Source organism: Arvicanthis niloticus, chromosome 28, assembly GCF_011762505.2.
Source record: "Arvicanthis niloticus isolate mArvNil1 chromosome 28, mArvNil1.pat.X, whole genome shotgun sequence".
NCBI classification, from domain to species: Eukaryota; Metazoa; Chordata; class Mammalia; order Rodentia; family Muridae; genus Arvicanthis; species Arvicanthis niloticus.
The window spans coordinates 9852595-9874932 of NC_133436.1; the positions used below are offsets into that span (position 1 = coordinate 9852595).

At 41.2% G+C, this 22338-nt stretch overlaps 1 protein-coding gene and 1 pseudogene across 1 annotated transcript in view; one reads left to right on the forward strand and one right to left on the reverse strand.

The window, feature by feature from the left end:
• The window catches only part of Tulp4 (TUB like protein 4), a 106458-nt gene extending 84890 nt beyond the window's left edge, over positions 1-21568 (reverse strand). Inside the window, exon 1 of the mRNA XM_076926689.1 lies at positions 19576-21568. Within this exon, the coding sequence (XP_076782804.1) occupies positions 19576-19827 (252 nt within the window). The 5' untranslated portion in view covers positions 19828-21568. The remainder of the gene's footprint in view (positions 1-19575) is intronic.
• Positions 10678-11048, forward strand: LOC143439914 (dynein light chain 1, cytoplasmic pseudogene; annotated as a pseudogene).
• Positions 21569-22338: the final 770 nt, after the last annotated feature.

The window sequence follows — 22338 nt, forward strand, 5'->3', positions numbered from 1 at the left end:
AGGTGTTGTTGTTTGTGGTTAATCTCCTGCCCTTTGGGGACAAGGGTACTGAGGGAAGAAGGTACAGGAGCTTCAGTTAATATTTCAAAATCAAAGAATCCATTCTGAGCAGCTGGTCCTAACAATCTACCTAGTCCCCCAAGGCTAGACCCAAAAGACAGAAGCCTGAAGAATCATGGCTAGCTTTAATGAGCCAAAAGTGAAAAGCTGACAGCAAGTCTGATATTATTCCACAAAAAGGCATGTCAAATAGTTAGAAAAAAAAAATGTAGATTTTTTTATGTGCCCAGACTTACTTAGCTTGAGAAAGGAAAAACAGCAGTGTAATTTTAATATGTTTAACTTTCAAGTTTGAGATCATTAGTTTGTTCCATTGAAGAATATAACCAGGAAAGGATGAAAACCCAACTACCAAAGATTCTTTCTTTAAAAAGAAAAAAGTGGTTGGGGTCTTCCTACCAAGTTCCATCAATACACACAATTGTGAACAAGTCTCATTTCCTTCTAGGTCAAAAGAGATGAGAGGGTGACTGATGCAGACACCCACATGAGGGGAAGAACCAAAGGCTACTCTGATGTCACCTCTTTCTCCCCATTCAACATCAAAGATACTGTATTGAAGAGAAGTAATGAGCAGGGCTGGCAACTATTTGGGAACAAAGCCCCATAGCTCACATCAAGGGTATGTTTCTCCTGGGGTCTCACCAAAACCAACTGCTGATTTTCTCACAGTCCCTACAAATAGCTGGGTGAGCAGTGCTTCTCTCCTAGTCTTTCGTTGAGGAACACTACCACTCTAAAGTGCTACTGTTTCTGAAAAAAAAAAAAAAAAAAAAAAAGCACAATGACACCATGAAAATAAGTATTTTTCTCCAAATTGTCTGTGTTTCAGTCAGGACTTTAGAATTTTCTATGAATTGTGTATTATTGCCCTACAAGTGTGACTCCTGCCTTCCAATAACAGATCTCTAAATAGCCGTCTTATACCAGGGTAAAGCAGATGTGTCATGTACAACTAACTGATAGAAGACATCTACTTTTTTAACTGTCTATAAACAACAACAAATTCCTTTATTTCTTGTTACTCACAGTAACAGTAAAAACAATTCACCAAAGAAGTTCTCTTTGTAAAATAGGTGCCAACTGCTCACAACAAGGCATAACTCTGTAAGTTCTCCCCAAATGCCCCAAATCTATTAAGTAAACCGTGTATGCCACAGGACCTACAGGTTTGCTTAAATAAGTGGGTGAGGGAGAGGGGTTTGGAGCATAGCATTCACAAAGCACACTTCAAACTACAGACTCAGATTTGCCTCTAAGAATAGCTCCCAACACTTGCATCAGCTTTTAAAAGAACATCTAATGTGTTCAGTTCCAAATGCTGTGTCCCCACACCCCCAAAACACATCCCTCCACAGACTACAGAGAAAAGTATGAGAAACAGACCTCTGAGCAGCAAGAGAAGGGTTGAAAATCTAAAAGTCAGGATGTCCTGGGGAAAGTTCAGACTAAAACAACTTTTGTGTAGTAGTTTTTTCTTTTTTTGGAGGAGAAATGAGTATTTCGAGACAGGGTTTCTCTGTGTAGCCCTGGCTATCCTGGAACTCACTCTGTAGACCAGGCTAGCCTTGAACTCAGAGACCCCTGCCTCCGCTGGGACTAAAGGTGTGTGTCACCACTGCCCAGTTTGTGTGGTACTTTTAAGATGTATAGTCTCATGGAAATTCTCCAATTCAATCCACGATGTATCCAGTACTAAGAGGACTCACTTCACACAGTGGACAGTAGGTCAAGTTAAGTAGAAAGCCCAGCCTGACTTCCTAAGTGGTTCAAAGTCCAATCTTGAGGAACCATAAGCCGTGCTTTCTGACTACAATATGTGACTGAGGAGCTAAGGCAACACCATTAGGAGGTTAGAGAGTCATCACAGAGTTAGTGGAAAGTGAAACCTACTCTGCTTGGCTTTGACCAACAAACCACAGAATAGGAGAAACCAGCACAATTAGATCTAATCTAAGTTCTTGCGGGACTTTTCTGGGCACAGAATCACACCTTTGGTGTAGCTCTGCCCGCTGATGAACATGAGGACAGATGGTATAGCCTTCTCTCTGCTAAACTAATGGAACTGCTGGCATCTGTGGGCCTGCTGGCTTACCCTAGGCATTTTATGTAAGACCTCCAAGGTACATCCCAGACAGTGCTGACACCTGGAAAGGCAATCTTCTCAGAATGTTCTTCCCACAGAAGCCAACGTTTATACCTCAAAATGCTTCACAGAAGACAAACCTCCAACAGATGGTATTGGCCAGAAGCTGAGTATTTGACAGGCCTCTGCATAGCCCTGCCCTTCACAACAGCAGTGGATCCTGTCCTGTGTTCATTCAAGAAAGCATTTTCTTAGGAAAAGGCTCTCATTTCTAGACAAGCAAAATCTTGACTCAGGAGACAGGAAGTGTGACTGGGGAGAACCTGTGTTGAGTTCCAGAGGCATCCGCAAAACTGAAAGGGAAATAAGTAAATAAAAACCTTAACTTCATCACAAAATCAACAAATTTAACTCCAGCAATAGGCTAACCTACATACCTCTAGATGATGCCTGGCAGATCCAATATCTCACAGCACAGAAGTAATAGCTCTTAGTAACCAGAGGGTTTTTTTTGTTTTTTTGTTTTTTTTTTTTTTACAACAAAAACACCACCACCCTGTTAGAGCCATTCTGTGTGGTAATGACAGAGCCAGCTGAGGTGGTGTGAATAGGTATGGCACCCAGACTCATGTGTGTGTTTGCCATAGGGAGTGGCTGACACCATCACCACTGCTGCTGCACGGTCTCCACATCAGCTCCTGCTCCGTTTGTCTTGCCCCAACTTCCTTTGTTGATGAACAGTGATATGAATAGGATAAGCTAAATGAAACCTTTTCCTCCCCATGATGCTCTTAGTCACGGTGTTTCATCACAATAGAACCTGAGAGTTCTTTTTCCTGTTTCCAAAGGAGCAATTTCAGAAGTTGTATAAAAGCTCCTTAAACCAGCTTCTCTGCTAACTCCTTTTCACCATCTTCCCATAAGCTAGTCCTACCTACAGCCACTCCAACCTAATGTCACACTCTCCACCTGTCAGAGAAATGCTGAGAATCCTGTTCTGGTTTCTCATCATCCCTTGCCCATCAATGACCTCCATCTACAGTCATTTTTGATATTAGAATTCCCTAGCCCGTAACAGATAAAAGGACCAAGAAATTGTTTAAGAATTACACTGAGTTTTCCAAAGAGCTATCTACTATTCTAGTACTTGTGGTCTACACCTAGGAAGAAGTGGTCTGCATCAGTCATCCTCATTGTCAGGACTGACTCCATCTTACCACAGATTCACTGAAAAACAATGAATTTCAAACTACTGAAACCAATTGTGGGAATCAGCAGCAAAGGAAAGCCTGTCTTCTTTAAGCATGCCATCCCTTGGGATGGTTTCTAGCCACCCTTCTGGTATCAGGCTTGGGTGGGTGTAAGTTCACTGGGCTCCTTTTCTTGCCTAGTCTAAAGCTTACAACCCAGTTTCTATCTTTGGACCTCTTCCCATTTCAGTATGTGGCTTTAACTCATCCACTCAGAGAACTTCAGCCACAGACTAAATGAAAGCCTGCATGTTTACTTACTTACCTCTGGCCTGACCTCCCACTTAAAGTTTTCATTTTTTTCTACCAAATTATAATGTGTGCATAACAAAATGCACACACTGAAGTGTAACTTTCAACTAATTACACACCCATTCAACTACCACAACAATCACAGTCTCATCAGCTTGTGCCATCTCTACTGTATCCTGTAAGACCTGGACACTCTATGCGATCACCGGTGTCTGTCTTCTGTCACTCATCCACTGTTCTTAAAATTCATTCACACGAGTGAACGTATGATTTTCACATTTGTTTTTAATTCTGTGCATGGTGTAGGGGGTGCATGTGAGTGCAGGGAGGTGCACAATGAAGCCAGCAATGTTGGCTTTCTCTGGAGTCTGAGTTAGATATGTGGCTTGAGCTGGGCGGTGCTGTGGAACTGAACTGTGGGCTTCCACAAGAGGAGCAACAAGTGCCTCAACCACTGAGCGAGCCATCCCTCTGGCTCCTGCATTCAGGAACTTGAACTTTCATTTTTAATAGGTAATCCCACCAGATCATCAAATACAGCATCTCCCCAAATGGTCAGTCTCCTATAGATAAGTAAATGGTGCACACTCATAAAGTTATGGGGCGCTCTGACCCAACCTTTTTCATTTGCCACATATGCCTAACCAGTTTGCAACGCACTTGTTTTACCTACAGCATGTCTCCCAAACTCACCCTCTTCATTTTCATCGTCAGAACACGCCCATTCTGCCTAGACTCTTACAGAAGCCTTTCTTCCTAATTCTCAGCTCACAATCCCTCTTCTTCAATCCACAACCCGCACTACATCTAGCCAGAGTTCTGGACAGAATAACAGAGGGTGGCACTTCCCCTTTACGATGCTTCCCATCGCCTAGGGAAGATAACCCTTTACTTGGTATTCCAGGCATACCAGGAAGAATATCCTCTCTTCTCCCAGCTTTCTTCCCTACCACCCTGATACTAATAAAACCTCTTCACAACTTCTCTTTCACCCTTAAGATCCCCGTGTGTAACACAGGGAGTCTGAATCATTCCCTGAAGAATTCCTTCACATCCTTCTCACCACTGCCTCTGAAACCCTTTGTATATACACCTCATCCCAATTACCTATTTCAGTATATGGAAATTCATCACTTGATAATGAATATTTTGAAGTCAAGTATTTTATCCTTTTTCACACATCAACAATATCTCCCCAAGCTTTCTCTTTTAAAGAACTGGGAGAAGGCACTAATAGTGTCTCCTGCCTGTAATCCCAGCACTGAGAGGTACAGGCAAAAGGATCAGCACACGGTCATCCTCGGTTACATAGCAGAGTCAAGACCTGTCTGCAGTCCACGTCTCCCTGATTCAAAAAAGGAAGGGGGAAGGGTGGTGTTGAAAGAACACTAGCAGTCTGCTAAGCATGCTTATTAGGACCATTCCAAATCTATCAGCAGACAGGTAACTGTTCACAGCGATGGCAGCCAGCCAATGTGATAGCACATGATGGAAAAGTCAGCTCATTACTATAACAAAATGTCCTGCCTTGACCTTGCCTATTTAGTGAGGAGATCACATAGTTGGTCACTCATTACCTTAGTCACTGTTCTATTGCTGCAGAAAGACACCATGACCAAAGCAACTCTTACAAAGGAAAGTGTTTAACTGGGGCTTGTTTACGGTTCCAGAGGCTTAGTCCATTACCATCATGGCATAGCACCTTAGTGAAAAATAGCTGAGAACTACATCCTGATCTTAGAATAAGCACCTAAACTTACTAAGACACTATATTAGTATACCTTGACTGCCATGAGTCTCAGGGGACCCAATATTATACCTGAGTATAGATAATATGTCCACCTGAGTTCCATGACTCTCTAGGGACCTGGTCCTACACGGTGGGGGGGGGGGGGGGAAGTGCCTGTCCAATCAGAAAACAGCAAGAGAAGAGTATTCACCTGGCATGCATATGAGTGGAATTTGCATCCAAGTGAGGTAATACTCCTCTGACCCAGAGGAGAAACTGTTAAAATCAAGGCCTTCATGGGAAAGCTGGATTGTTCGGACAATGTTCAGTGATCATCTCTTACCCCCAAACACTGTCCTCACTTCTGACTCCAAATCCCACCAAATCTTTCTCTGGTCATGGCTCTGCCACAGCATAATGTTGAGGGTCCCTGGATCAAGCTCACCTTCCAGCCTATAAGGCTCACTGTTCCCTACAAGGTGTAACATAATGTGGCTGGCCAGTGTCACAAATAAGCTAGCCCATTCTACCTATGGTGCTAAATTCTCAACAGGATAGAGAGAAAATAGTTAACTACTCTGTTGTGGAGCAGTTTACACTCCAGCCAGTGCTCTTGTAGCTACATAGAAAAACCCAAAGAACTAGCAAGCATGCTACTCAAACATGTACTTCAAACACGTGCTGCATGAGTGTCCACTACAACACTAGCAGGATTAACTGCAATACTGTACTTACAGAACTAGCAAGCATGCTACTCAAACATGTACTTCAAACACGTGCTGCGTGAGTGTCCACTACAACACTAGCAGGATTAACTGCAATGCTGTACTTACAGAACTAGCAAGCATGCTACTCAAACATGTACTTCAAACATGTGCTGCATGAGTGTCCACTACAACACTAGCAGGATTAACTGCAATACTGTACTTACAGAACTAGCAAGCATGCTACTCAAACATGTACTTCAAACATGTGCTGCATGAGTGTCCACTACAACACTAGCAGGATTAACTGCAATGCTGTACTTACAGAACTAGCAAGCATGCTACTCAAACATGTACTTCAAACATGTGCTGCGTGAGTGTCCACTGCAACACTAGCAGGATTAACTGCAATACCGTACTTACAGAACTAGCAAGCATGCTACTCAAACATGTACTTCAAACACGTGCTGCATGAGTGTCCACTACAACACTAGCAGGATTAACTGCAATACTGTACTTACAGAACTAGCAAGCATGCTACTCAAACATGTACTTCAAACACGTGCTGCGTGAGTGTCCACTACAACACTAGCAGGATTAACTGCAATGCTGTACTTACAGAACTAGCAAGCATGCTACTCAAACATGTACTTCAAACACGTGCTGCATGAGTGTCCACTGCAACACTAGCAGGATTAACTGCAATACCGTACTTACAGAACTAGCAAGCATGCTACTCAAACACGTGCTGCATGAGTGTCCACTGCAACACTAGCAGGATTAACTGCAATACTGTACTTACAGAACTAGCAAGCATGCTACTCAAACACGTGCTGCATGAGTGTCCACTACAACACTAGCAGGATTAACTGCAATACTGTACTTACCATCTTGCTACCTTTAAGCCTATGCTTTTTAAGTGTCCATTTCTGAATGTTATTCATTTCATTTCCAAGTGTGATTTGCACCTCAGTCCACGTAAATGAGCAACAATCCTGTTGTTACTGTTAGCTACACTTTGCCTTCCTCTACTAGGTTGTGGACTACATTAGAGGCATAGGCTTCAGAGCAAACAAATATTATTTTTGACACCCACTCTAATCATTCCTTGATTCTAATGCAGATTCTTGACAGTCTCTCAGGAAGGCATCATCCCGTATACTTGGGTGACATGTATTCAGAGGAACAATTCAAACTAGCTACCCTGCTCAGGTATAGACCCAGCTCAGACTTGACCAATTAGAGCACTGCCTTCCTGGGATCATCAAGTAGTTCAAGTCTGGTCCCATGACAAACACAACATAACATGACTCAAGCCCAATAACTTTATTGGGGAAAATATGGTTGGCTTTTTATGTTTTGATTTTTAAGTGGCAAATCAGGAAGCTGGGTAATAGTGACGCATAGATTAAAGTGCCTTTAATCCCAGCACTTGGGAGGCAGAGGCAGGTGGAGCTCTGTGAGTTTGAGGCCAGAATGGTCTACAGAGTGAGTTCCAAGACAGCAAGGGTTACACAGAAAAACTCAGTTTTGAAAAACCAAAACACAAACAAATCGGGAGACTGTCAAGTGCAATCACATTGACTCAGCCTAAGAAAAAAAAAAACCCATTCAGAAGACAGCAAGAGAGATAGATACCAGGTCCTGTTGTCTCAAATCTGATATCCTTGGGTGTTCGTAAACACTTCCATGAGCAAATATATTCTTTTTATGAGTTGCCTGAACCAATTTGAGTAGTTGTCTGCTTGCAATAGCATACATTGTAATTAAAAAAGTCTGTGTTCACCTTCTTCACCTCAACACCAGGGCAGGTAGCAGAATGTTAACACATAAGAAGCTATTCTTTTAAACAAGTTGTAAATTGTTTTGGATCAAAATATTTACATATGCAATTTTATTTCAATGGTAGTAGTAATATACACATAATATTCAAGTAAAATCTTAAAACTTTAAAAAAATGTAATGGTGAAACAATCATAAAAAAGATACGAAAAAATCAACTTTCTAAGCATAAAGCTATTTCAGAAAAGAAACTTTCTGTTAACAGGAGTTATAAATCCTTGCAACTTAAATGTGATTCACATTACTTAAGATACCGGCCTTTCCTTCCTGATTAAGCCAAGTCTATGCTGCCAGCTGACTACTACAGCACCTCAGGAACTGAGCCTTACAAAGATGGGGGCTGCCTCAACAGGCATCTGGCTCTAAGTTATGTTCCCCATCCTCATTTGTTTATATTTTTTGGTTTGAGGAGACAGGAGAATATTGAGAAGAGGTCTTGTGTAGATCAGATGGACCTGCATCTTTCTGTAAACTCAGGACCCTGTTGCCACCTCCCAAGTTCTGAGTTTACAGGTTTAAAAACTAAAATGACTCTTTTTTCCCATAGAAGAAAATAAGTTGGCTGATCAACAAGTCTCTAGTGTTCCCAGTAAATGTCCTCTAAGTTGAGAATGTATTTTTAATAATTGGATTGTCCATTCTTCAGACATAAACAAGTAGACATGATATATGTTGAAAATTAACTTGGCAAAGTATTATAATGGCACAAGAGTAATGTGTGAAGATGCTGACTGTTTTAAACATGTCTTTCAAGTTGCAGGTACAGATCCATGAGAAGCAATCCTCAGTTTTACTTACTCCCTTCTGTACCCAACATAACCTATAGTAAACAACTTATCTGATGGAGACGCTGAAGACCAAGAATATTCGCAAATAAACAGACAAAGGGGTGGACATTTAATTTTAAAGGAAAAAAAAAAAACCAGCTAAATAGTCTCACCTTTCTGGGGATTGTAATCAGGAAGTAAAAGACACTGTAATACAGAACCAAAAGTTGGTAAAATTCTTAAACACCACCTCATTAAATATTAAGTAAGCTGCAACTCAGAAAGTAGATGACATAAAGTCACCAGCCCAGTACCTCTAAGAATTGCAATAAAACCAAACTGTCTTCCTATTGGTTCCCTGACCATGGGGGCAGGGGTGTAACAGACAGAGACAGACAAGGGTCTCTGGGTAGCCCTGGCTATCTTAGAGCTTTCTATATAGGCCAGGCTGGTTTTGAACTAAGAGACTTACTTGTCTCTATCTCCCAAGTGCTAGGATCAAAGACACCACACCCAGCAAATTTGCATCTTCTACAAGTGCAAATGAGTGATTCAATATTATTTTCGATTTCAGTTGCAGAGGGTCATTTCCTCCCTCCCTCCCTCTAGATAAGGGTTAACTCATTAATGGGGGGTAGGATAGGGACTGACTTTCACACAATCTCTAACAGCAAAATGGATTTATATTTAAGGGTCTATTTCTCATTACTGTACTGTCTCCTTGGTATGAATTACAGAGAACAAGCTAAGGTTTATAATATATAATCTCTCATTTCAAATAATAATTCTGCAATAAAAATGGAGCTCTATAACAAAAATAAGCCTTGGACTGGACTCTGTTCAAAACAGTGGTCTCAAGAAAACACTATCTTAAACAAAGTGACCAAATTAACTGTCAAGACTCTCAAAATGGGTGACCAGCCTTATAGGCTACCTATAAACAGACTGAGAAACTAATGAAATTTTTAAAAGATGTATATTCACAATTATCTCACTAATTAAAATTTCAAGGATCTAAATGGTAATCTCTCTGTTCTTTAGTTCAGCTACGTATAGAGAAGTCTTAAGACAGGTTCCCTGGCATGTCTGAGCATGCTCAATTAGTACTTCCTGTAAGGAAGCCATAGATACAAGACTCTCTAATGAGTACAAAGTATATGATGACTTTCTTTCCAGCAGTGCTCTTGAGTCTATGTATAAGCTACAAGTAAATATACATGGATTCTTCTATAACCCACATTTAAAATAGACTTTATCCCATCTACACACTCATCAGGCCCAATTCTGTTTAGCTTCCAACAGGGCTTTCCAACTTTGATTCAAAATTTGGCAATAAAGCCTACCACATTTGACATGGTAAAAAAAATTAATTAATTAATTAATAAGCATCTTTCAGATGATGCAATAAGTAAAGTCAAAATTATATAAAATATTAAGAGAAATGCTTGTTATATATGCCAAAGATAAAGACTAATACACAACGTCCCCAATACTCAAAGACTAATTTTATTTTTGAGGCAGGGTCTTGTGTAACCCAGGCTGACCTCAAACTCATATTTCTGCCTCTTCCTCCAGAATGCTCATATTACAAGTGTATTTTATAACCATACCTAGCTACAATTAATTTATAAATAAAAGTTTGGACATTTGAGATATCATTACAGTGGTAAGTACACAGCATGTACAAAGCTCTAGTTCAATCTCTGGCACTGAAAGTTAATAAATTGATTAAAATAAAATATAAACAAGATAAAGTAAATCAAAATTCCTAAATACAAACAGATGAGGCCAAGCACAGTGGTTCACACCTGTAACGCTGGCTACTTGGAGGCTGGAGCAAGGACGCTTCAGAGTTAGAGACTGACCTGAGCAGCAGAACGAGTAACTGTAACTCATAAGGTAGGAAACGGGGGTAGGGGGAGATGGATATTTGAAAAGAAAAGGAAAAACAAACAAAAACCCCTCAGCTTTGCTCGTAAAAAGAGAGATGCGCCATGGTTTCGATGGCTTCGGTAGCTCCTTTCCTAGGAGCTCACAGCCACCTCTGCTGGCTGGGCCCTGCTCCACGGTAACCACGGGTGACCGGAAGGCAGTGATCAAGAATGCAGACACGTCTGAAGAGCTGCAACAGGACTCGGTGGAGTGCAAAGTTGGAGTGGAGTTCTCCAACTTCTCAGGCGTTGGAGAAGTACAACATAGAGAAGGATATTGCAGCCCATATCAAGGAGTTTGACCAGAAGTACTACCCCACCTGGCACTGCTTTGTGGGCAGCAACTTCGGAAATCACGTGACACACTTAACACTTCATCTACTTCTACCTGGGTCAGGTGGCCACTCTTCTGTTCAAATCTGGTTAAAAGCCTGGACTGTACATCCTCCCCCAACTTTCTACAGCACTCAGTAGTGATCAGCCCAGTACGACAGATATCACACACTTTTTCAGACATGGCATTATAATGAAAGGCGGTAGAGTTAACTGTGACAATGTTTTAAAATATATTATCATACAAGCACATGTAGGAGCACATGCTACAGTGGACAACTTCTGGGGATCAGTGCTCTCCTTCCACTGTGGGTCTCAGGGAGCACAGGTCACCAGAGGCACATTGAGTGCTTTTGATCTCTGACCCAAGAGAACAAGTGGAAAGAGCATCAGTAACTATCGAGGACCTGCAAGAGAGATAACAGCTTTAGGGGCTTTGCTAGCTTTCGTATGGAATGAAGTTCCTTAGTAGAATTAGTATATATATTACTAAATGTTAAATTCTGCAAAATGCTTCTCAAAGTTTTCTATGCCATAGTAAAACCCTTCACCTTGTGTGTATGCTAATTTAGCAGTTAAGAAAATATTGTATAAAGCAAGTTCCAAGACAACCAAGGCTACACAAAAAACCATGTTTTGAAAACAAAACAACAACAAAGTGCTTTCAGATCTTCTGTCATCCTTGTGCCTACTATAGACCAGGTGAGTGGCTTTGAGTCTTCCCCACAGAGCATGACAGAGCCATAAAGTCGAATTTAAAAGATTGTTGTCATAACCCAGACATTCCTGTTCTTTCTAGAATTGTAATGCATGCTGTGCAGTGGTTTTCAAAATGAAAAAAAAAAAAAGTACAAATGATTTTTTATAATATCTTAATAACTCTTGGGAAATCTAAGTATTCCCTGACATGGACTCCCTCTGGAAACAGTGTATACTTTGTAAACTTTGTAAACCCTCAAAAGCAGGAAAACAGCCAGTCCCTCAACAGACAAGACTTCCCCAATTGGCCCTAAAGGTCATTTTCTAATAGCTGTAACTGTCATTGCTAGCCCCAAGGCAGTAGAATGCCCAGGCCCCGCCCACAAAAAAAATTCCCACTAATCTCTGAACAGGGAAACCCACCAATCCCTGAGCTCCCCCAAGCTTAAGATTTAAAATCCCACCAATCCTCGCCCTGGAAGTCTTTGCCCCCCCCCACACACACACCCCTTTACAAATTCCTATATAAGCCCTGCCTAAGAAGCAAAGAAGTGGAGCTGGCCTGAGGCTTCTGAGTTCTGCAAGCTCAACAAGAGGAGCTGCTGAGCAGAGCTGTTACACAGTAGCACTCCACAGCTCAGCCAGGAATATCCTCCCTCAGGGCTGCAAGGCTTCTGCTAAGGAGTCTTCTTCTCAGAGCTATGGGGTTCCCGGGCTCCTGTGTCTCAGGATACCTTCCATTGTCAGAGCTGTGTGGTTCCTGGGCCCCCAAGTCCCAGGATACTTTTCCATCTGAGCAGGAATGGCAACAATCCAAAGAAAAGCTAAGTGGTAGATTAAGGCAAACAATCTGTAGAGAGGCTTGTACTAGGGCAGTGATGGAAACAGACAGAACAACAGCATGTTTATGATATGATTCGGAAGTAGATACAGAGGGAAATCTCGCTCTAACAACTGGATTTGGGGACTAGAAACGCTCAGGGAGATCAGAGAAGCTTGACTGCTGACTCGCCATCTACTGAAATGAAGAATACCAAGGGTCCCGTTTGATGGTGTTCTGGGATGACAACGACTTAAGACTACTAATGTCCAATCTTAAATCTTATATATCAAACTGGACAATACAATCTGGAACCAGCGGGAGAAGACTGAAGAAGATAAAATTTAGGAGTCATCAGGATAGGTAGGATTAAAGACAAAAAATAATCTTTAAAAAGCTATACACCTTCTAACATTTAAAGATGGGGATGGGGAAGAGCTACAAAGCCGAGTGGAAAGTTGAGGCCAGAAAAGTAAAATAGGAAAGCCTGATGTTCTGAAAAGAGACATTTCAATTCTACTGATGTCACAGGCATATCAAGTGCAGAAAGGAGACCTATGGATTTAGCATTGTGAAGTCACTGGACAGGATAATGCTTTATTAGATAGCGAAAAAAACCACAATGAACTAGAATGGAGAGTTAAACAATCCTTGCAAAGACTACGCCACATTTTCTGCTAAGTTTGCCAAACCATCACTGAGCAGACAACTGCAGCCAAAGTTCTGGCAGTGCAACCAATCACAGGAGTCTGCTCAATGTACAGAAGAAGGGGAGCATCTCGGAGAAAGCAGCTCACATTTAAGCAGCCAGGGAGACCACACAGCACTGGAAATGGAGCACATACAGCTGGCTGGCTTCTAGTAGCACTCCTAAGAAAACAAGTATTTTTGCCCCTGAAGTTATGGGATGATAACAAAGGGCCTCCCTCATATCAGCTCAGGCCTTGCATTCAATTAACAAAAACTCCTATTTTCAGAGCCCTTAGATTTCAAAATTGTAGGGAACTACAGATTTGCATATAATACAATTTTTGAGAAAATAAAGATAAGCTGGAGTCTCAGACGGTTTTGGATTAAATTCTAGCCCTCCTCATTACAAAGCATGACCTTAGACAAGGCGTCAGTGTCTATGAGCTTGTATGGTATCTGCTGAGTCTTCTGGGAACCATGGAAACAATCACTAGGTTGGAAGCTTCTAGTATCAAGTTTGGCACTGGACACTGGAATGACTGTCTCCATGTGCTGGGGACTTCCCTGGATGGCCAGTACCACATCTTGGGAAACTAGCACCATTGGTCACTCTACTCAGCAGGCAGTCATTCTGGGCTACATTCTAATGTGAAAAAACAGAAGTTAATGAAGAATAAAACGTAGAGTGAGGAAAACACGATTCAGTTTCAACAGTGAAACAAGTCACTATCTGAGTTACAGGGCATTATATGGTAGTCTGAATTCTAAACTTGCCCACTCTAGTGTGTAATCTTTCTCTTAAGAAAAGAGGGGAGCATACCCAACTTAGGACCTTCTCCAGACAGAGTCAGAAACATTGCACAGAGTGAAGAAGCTGAAAGGACAAGTTCACTGAATGACCCTTTGGATCTGTATTAGTCAGGGTTCTCTAGAGTTATAGAACTATGGAGTAAATGTGTGTGTGTGTGTGTGTGTGTGTGTGTGTGTGTGTGTGTATACAGATATTATGTTTTGTCAACACATACTCATGTGTTTGTATATGTGTATATATATATATATATATATATATATATACACACACGCACACATATATATACGCAATTTATTGTACATATGGAATGACTTCTTATAGGCTGCAGTCCGACTAATACAATAATGACTAGCTTGTGAATGGAAAGTCCAAAAGTCTAGTAGCTGCCTAGTCCCACAAGGCTGGGTGTCTGAACTGGATCTCATAGAGACATTTCTCAACTGAGGCTCCTTCCTCTCTGATGACTCTAGCTTGTGTTCAGTTGACAAATAAAGCCAACCAGTACAACTGACCCTTTTGGTCAACATGACAAACACATCACTATTAAACCACAACCCTTAATTTCTTATTCATCTCAAGATCTCACATTAAAAACATAAATAATTTTAAAAGTCGCAGAGTCTTTATAAATTCAAACACACTAAAATTTCAGTAACTTTAAAACCACCAATTTCTTAAATTCCAAAGTCTTTTAAAATTCAGAATCTCTCAACTGTGGGCTCCAGTAAAATACTTTCTTAGTTCAAGAGGAAAAAATCAGGGCACGATCACAATCAAAACCAAATTCCAACCAACCATCTAACGTCCGGAATCCACTCACAATCTTCTGGACTCTTCCAAAGGTCTTGGGTCATTTCTCCAGCTCTGCCTGCTGCAGCATCTTCTAGGCTTCAGCCTCCTCCACTCCACTGCTAGTGGTCTTGGTGGTCATCTCAGGGTACTGGCATCTCCAATATGCTGGGGTCTTCTGCACTGGTCTGCACTTTCACCAATTGTCTCTCACAGGTTCCCTTCGTGGTACCAAGCTACAACTGCTCTGTATGATCCCTTCAATTCTGGGCTATTAACTGCCACTAACGCTGCACCTTCACCAATGGCTTCTCCTGGCCTCTCACAGTGTCAAGTCTCAGCTGTGCTCCATGACCCCTTCACGCCTTCAAAACCAGTACCACCTGGGTGACTCTTACATATTACCAAGTCCAGCTGCAGCTAAGGTACAACCTTGTCACCTCTGGAACACAGCTTCTCTGTGTTCAGAAAACACTTCTCAGAAGATTTCACCTCAGTGATGCCGGTCTCCTTTTAATCACCACAAATTTCTTAGCCCCAGCTAACCAGCATTAATTGTCCCAGTAACATGAAGGTTTCACTTCAGTGGTGCTGGTCTCTTCTGAATCATGGCTAACTCTTCAGCTCCAGCTGACCAGAATGACAGGCAGGTGAGTTAGCATATCCCAGAGGTAGAACTGTAAAGGTATACCGCTGGCCTTGCCAGCTCAACGCAAACTGCTTCCGGTGGTCCTGGATGGACAGGTGTGGGAAACAGGCATTTGCTAAGTCAACAGCTGCATACAGGAAATGTGTTAATTTGCTCAAGTAAGGGCTCTCCATCTGGTACAGCAACTGCAATCAGTGTTACTGCCTGACTTAGTTTTCAATAGCCAACTGTCATTCTCCACGATCCATCTGTCTTCTGCACTGGCAGGATAGGAGAGTCAAAGAGAGACGTGGGAACCACCGCCCCTGCGTCTTTCAAGTCCTTGATGGTGGCACTGGTTTCTGCAGTTCCTCCATGGGTACAATACTGGTTTTGATTCACTATTTTCTTAGGCAGAGGCAACTCTAAAGGCTTCCATTTAGCCTTTCAAACTATAATAGCCCCCACTCCACAGGTCAGGGAAGCAAAGTGAGAATCCTGCCAACTTCTAAGTCTATCTATCCCAATACATTCTGGAAATGGGGAAATAACCACAGGATTAGTTGGGGGACCTACTGTGAGCTGAACATCAGGCAAACTCCGCTAATCACCTGGCCTCCATAAGCCTCTACTTTAACTTCAGACCACAGTGTTTCTTAGAGTCTCCTGGAATCAGCATCTATTCAGAACCAGTATTCAAAAGATCCTGGGAAGTCTGATTATTTCCTTTCCCCCAGTGTACAGTTACCCTTGTACAAGGCCAGAGATCCCTTTGGGGAAGAACTGGAGAAAGGCTAACAGTAGAACTAGGTGTCTTATCAAGATCCTTCCCCAGGGGAATTTGGTAGCCCCTTTATTCCAAGAGTTCTGGTCTGCATATTGACTCAAGTCTGAAATGAATTCACTGGGCAAGATTGCCTTTTGCCATAATCCAATGTAGCCTTTCTTTCATTTGTTAGAGAATTTTTAATGCTTATACAGATCAAACAAAAATGCAGTAGGTTTCTCATCTACTTCCTGTGTGGAAACACCGTGATTAGCCAGCACCAAAGGTCAAGCCATACCACAATAAAATTCACTTTACCTGTGTTGACTATTATGGGTTAGACTATTATGAACATTGCTTTGTCTATACTGCCCATGATAGCAACTTCAATCACCTTGCCTCTGTGGACTCAGTGCTGACACCTGGCCCCTGCTACCTCGGGGCCCAATTAAACCCACTGCGTTTAAGTCACCAATTGAGCAGCAGCATCTCCACCCTAAGGTCTGGCACAAGGAAAAGGGCAAGAACAAAGCTCTTCAGAAATGTGCTGGTGCCCCTCTCGTGAAGAGATTCATCAAGGGCATATCTTCTGGGCCTTTCCATTGTGGAGGATTAGCTTTTACACAGCATACCCAAGTTCCAGCCAAGTTCCTTGAGCCTTAAAAATCCCTTGATCAACACTAAGCCAAGAGATGTCAGGTATCCCTAACTCCTTTTCAGTTAGGCCATCTTTTAGTAAACAAATTTTTGACACCTTTTTTTTTTTTAAATTGTGCAAACCTAGAATGTAATAGTTGCTCAGTCCCACAAGGCTGGGTCTCAAAGGGGCATTTTCTCAACTGAGGCTCCTTCCTCTCTGATGACTCTAGCTTGAGTCAAGCTGACACACAAAACCTGCCAGTACAGGACCCAAAAGCCTTGTCCTACAACCCCAACAACCTGCATGAATATGCCATGTTACCCAGACTGAGAGATCTGTATAAGCAGACTACACTGTGAGAAGAGTCATACTGATCTTATTACACATCTTTTAAGACAGTAACCAAATTATGCTTCTGTAAGACATGTGTTTTGTGTCCCCACTGTAGTAAGTTTGAAAGTATCTGTAAAATACAATTCTTCATCAAAGTACATTGTATAAAATCTCCAAGAATAAAAATATTATACACACACATATATAAAATTCTTAAAATTGTATTTTTAGTAAAAAAAAAAAAAAAAAAAAAAGTTCAAACTCACAAGAAAGTTCTAAGTAAATTAAACTCACACTTAGAAGCAGAATCTCAACCTGGCTTTACAACTGAAATTTTCCTATTTTGATGGTGCAGTATAAAATGGTATAAAATAACCACGCTGGAAAACTATTTGGCAATTACTACTTTTAAACACACGCCAACACTATGACTCAGATATTCCATTTTCTGAGTACACAGCTCTATCAAAAGTTATGCACTGTACATGAATGTTCACAGCAGTTATAAGAGCCCAAAACTGGAAGAAATCCTAAATTCAAATGTTCATCAACAGAATGAACAAAGTGTGTGCTTATATCAATGGAAAATGACAGCAGTTTAAAAGAACAGTCTAACTATGTACACAGCAGGGATGAATCCAGAGACAGTCTAACTATGTACACAGCAGGGATGAATCCAGAGACAGTCTAACTATGTACACAGCAGGGATGAATCCAGAGACAGTCTAACTATGTACACAGCAGGGATGAATCCAGAGATTATACTGAGTAAAAGAACAGTCTAACTATGTACACAACAGGGACGAATCCAGAGATTATACTGAGTAAAAGACGTCTGACCAAGTACATCATGAGGAACATGGGCTGGCCTTCAGACAGGGCATGCCTCACTGAAGTACAGTAGCTCCCCTATCAAAGACCTGTGGACATCTATGACATGGAGGGTAAGCACTCAGACATGTACAGTGAACCTGCTAGAGCCTTGATCTGGGAATTCTAAGTTTTCATAATTATGAACAATACATTTATATTATTTATAAACTACCTGGCATAAGATATTTTATTACAGCAGCAAGAATGGACTGAGATGATGGTAAAGACTGGGAAGAAGCAGCCATAGGTACCTGTGAGTACTGGAATAGTCCATAATTCATTAGGTGGGAGTTTACATTAAGACAATAAGTTATATTGATAAATATGAATACTGAGGTCCTCTCTAAACCACTAAGTTGAAACATAATCTAAAGACATGGCCTTTAATAAAAGGATGAGGTCATGAGAGCAGAGCCCTCATGAATGGGACTTATATTCTCACAGGAGGTTCCAGAGGACTTGTCAACCTGTTCCCAACAGAAATAATTAGCAGTATATGAATCAGAAGAGTACCCCCACCATCTTCACGGAAGCCTGTAAACTGCCGACCCAGACTTCAGACGAGCCTCCAGAACCGTGGGAAATGGGTCAGCATTGTTCATAAACTACCAAATCTGGGGCACTTAGTTATAGCAGTCTGAATGGATTAATACACATATATCAAAAATATGCTTGCTTTTCCATAACCATCTAATGACATTTTAAGATACCTGAAATCATCACAGATTCCTTGTACGAAATGCTCCAATAAGCTAATGAACAATGAAGCATATCATCATGATGTTATACAAATAAACACTTAACAAGAAACTACCAGTCACCATCTTCTTTTAAATGCAGCAGTTATCACTTAAGCATTCCTCAATAGATAGATAGATAGATAGATAGATAAATAAATAAATAAATAAATAAATAAATAGTAGAATAAAATTCACATATAATGCCTCTTTGGGGTTTTAGTAGGCCAGAGACTCTATGTATAGATTTTGTATACAACACACAAAATATTACAATAGAGCCTACACAACAGGAAAATAATATGGGTCATGTCAAATTAATGAACTCATTTACTTCCAAAATACAGGCTAGGGGTTAAGCTATCAGCCCAGAAACACACTGACTGAACACTGAGGCGAAGGCAGCACCACTCTGATTTTCACACTGAGCCACAGGGATGAAATAGAACACACACTTCGTCATGGAAACGAGAAAACTAAAAAGCAGGTTAGGGTTATCTAGCATGATTCTCCCACCCTAATTGGAAAGCCCTGCACCTACCCCACACTGGGCATCCCCCAAACATCTGTGCCCTTCAGAGAGGCAACAGCAACACTCAGGAGGAGGGAGGAAAATGGAAAGAGGGGACAAATGACTTACTTGTGAAAGGACAGGGCACTGTGAACCGTGCCCACCTTAGTATCTTTCTTGGCAGCACACAGGAGACGGAATTAACAGTACCAAGTCTCACTACCACCAAGTCTAAGAAACTGCAATGAAGTTTGGGGCCAGGGAAGAGGTTCAGGAAGAGCACTAAAAGTGACCACAGAAAATACAAACAGAATCAGAGCTCACCTCACTGTTGTGGCCTCGCAGGTTGAAGTTTATTCTCTGTGGCGTACTCCTATCTCTGCGACAGTGACTCGAGGTGAAAGTCACCCCCACCACACCTCGCCCATTGCCTGTGGCCAACCATCCTTCTTCATAGTAGCGCCTTCTGCACACAGGCTTCTCCTTCTCACTCTTGGGGACACGCCCTTTCCAGGACAGGCAGAGGATGTTGGAATCGCTGCAAAGCACAGGCCCATGTTCCACTGCTGCATACATAATTTTTCAGTGAAGTATTTCACTTTAAAAGTACTGAAGAATTTCAAACCAAGTTCTTTTACTGGCTTATTTTTGTGGTTGGGTTCTGTTGGTTTGTTTTTTTTCTCCTTTAGTTACAACTGATCTACAGTCCAATTAGGTCAATAGCTTATAAAGATCCACCACCTGCATAGTGAAAAAACTCCTCTATAAAAGATAATGTCAGTCTGCTAAGAAAGGTAATGCCTAAAAATACATGGGGTCCGTTCTCATTTTCAAGTTCTTATGAGGAAAACATGCCAATCCTTTGGAGAAAGAGCTGTTAGTAAGTGATGACGGAGAATCAGTTCTCTTCGATTTTACTCAGCCTTGTTATTCTCAGCCTGAACTTCCAGTTTTTTTTTTTGTGATTCCAGAGATAAAGGGTTACAAACACATAGATTTCAAGTAACTTAAGGCAATAAGAATCCCTCTAGCTGGGTTTCTCTATTCAACAGTTCAAATGCAGAGAATGATCACACAAGATCATCTTCCCTCTGAAACTACCTTCTGGCACGTTTTCTGAATTAGGCAAGTTTCTGCTGCACAGCTGGAAAAGGTTGCATAAGGGGGAAGGCACACTAACGTGCAAAGTCAGACCAGAGCTCATGCAGACAGCAGTTAAAATGTTAAGAAAATCACTCTTTCTCCCACTGTTCACAGCCAGAAGCTTCCTGACACAAAGACTGGCCCTGTGTCCCTAGGAACACGGGGCTCCCTAGAATGACTCCTCCACGGGCCGGAACCCCCCCTCAGTGCCATAGAGACTGGAGCAAAGCCCCTTCCCTCAGCAGAGGTGGAGGTCAGCAGGTCACTGAGTATGAGCAAACAGCTATTTAAATAGACCAAGTACTTCCTTTAGTTTGGTCCTATTTCTTGCTTACAGAGAGGCTGCAGGATTCTGTTTCTCCTTTATCTTGTTTCTCTGCTTTTTTCACTCGTAAAGATCATGTATTCTTCTATCTTAATGAAAAAAAAGCAATCTTTGAATTATGTCCATTAAATAACCTTCCTCTCATATGCAAATCTTTAAACCAACCCAGGTGTGTATCAGAGTTCTCCAAGCTGGACCATCTCTCAAGACCGGCTCCAGGCTTTGTTAAAAGATGCTTTCCTGTTTGAATTCAAGCCTATTCACATTGTTAGGCCAAGAAAGGCTTTTCTTGATATTTATTTTGTAACTGACAATTCCAATTAATATTTTAAAATAGCATATATATGCAGAAAGGAAAAAAGATAATAAATAAAAAACTTCAAATAGCTGAAGACACAAAGGAATTCGTTCCTTTTCAGATCTGTCCCTCACTCCAGCCTCAACCGCAGGAAAAGTTTCTGAATGTCAATCCAGAGTTTTAAAGTCTCTTCCTTCTTTACACTGAAGAGGTATTCTTTAGGCTTAATCTGTACAATTTTCTCTTCTGCAAACTTTTTTTTGCTCAGCAACACCGTAAGGAAAATCTGCCATTAGTGATGGACTGTTCTCCACAGACTCCTGACCCCAACAGTATAAAATTGTCCCATCTGATGCTTGGATTAATTTTCATCAGTTGCAAAGCTCTTGATGTTCAGAATGTCTTCTTATGGAAAAGTTTATATGTAGAGAAAAGGTTTTACATATATAGACACACTCTTCAAATGGCACTTGATATGTTTGTTTTCCCAATTAATTCAGGAATGGTCAGATTATTCATGACCTGAAGGTCCTGGATGGACTCTTACAACTCTGTAAAACAACAATGACAAAAAAAAGAGGATATAAATATATACATACATTTTTTAAAGTAGCAAATAAAGTTCTAATAAATGAGTGCTGTACCTGAAACTAAAGACTAGTTTTTTACATTACAACATCTGATGAAGCCACTGATTGTAATAACTGGTAAAATTCAAGTAGTAAATGGAAACGAACTTACAAAAACATAACAGGAGGAGTCATCTGCCATATACTATCACATTCAACCTATCAATGGCATCGTGCTGTCCTTTCTAAAACTCTGGGCCCTCAATGTGGTACATTGCCCTATTGAAAACTTGGTTTGAACAAGCTTTCTCAAAAATGAAACTCAAGAGCAGCCCAGGAAAGTTAACATCTTTTTAGGGTTTATTTGTTTTTTTTCCATCAGTATTAAAGGATATTCCTTAATACTACAAAGCAACCACGGCCTCTCGACAGCCCTTGTTTCTGACGGCCAGCAGCTCACTGCCTTTAATTAGCCTTCAACTTTCCTACTAGCTACAAACTCCTGGATCAGTGGTTCTCAACCTCCCTAATGCTGCAACCCCTTAATAAAATTCCTCATGTTACAGTGAGCACCCCCACCATACAGCTTTCATTGCTACTTCATAGCTGTAATTTTGCTATGATTATGAATTGCAATGTAAATATCTTATATGCAGATGTTCTGAGGGTCAGTCAACACCTTGAAAAAGGGTCTTGACACACAGTGAGAACCACCACACTGGTGGATCATTCTTCACTGTCTTCCCTGGGTT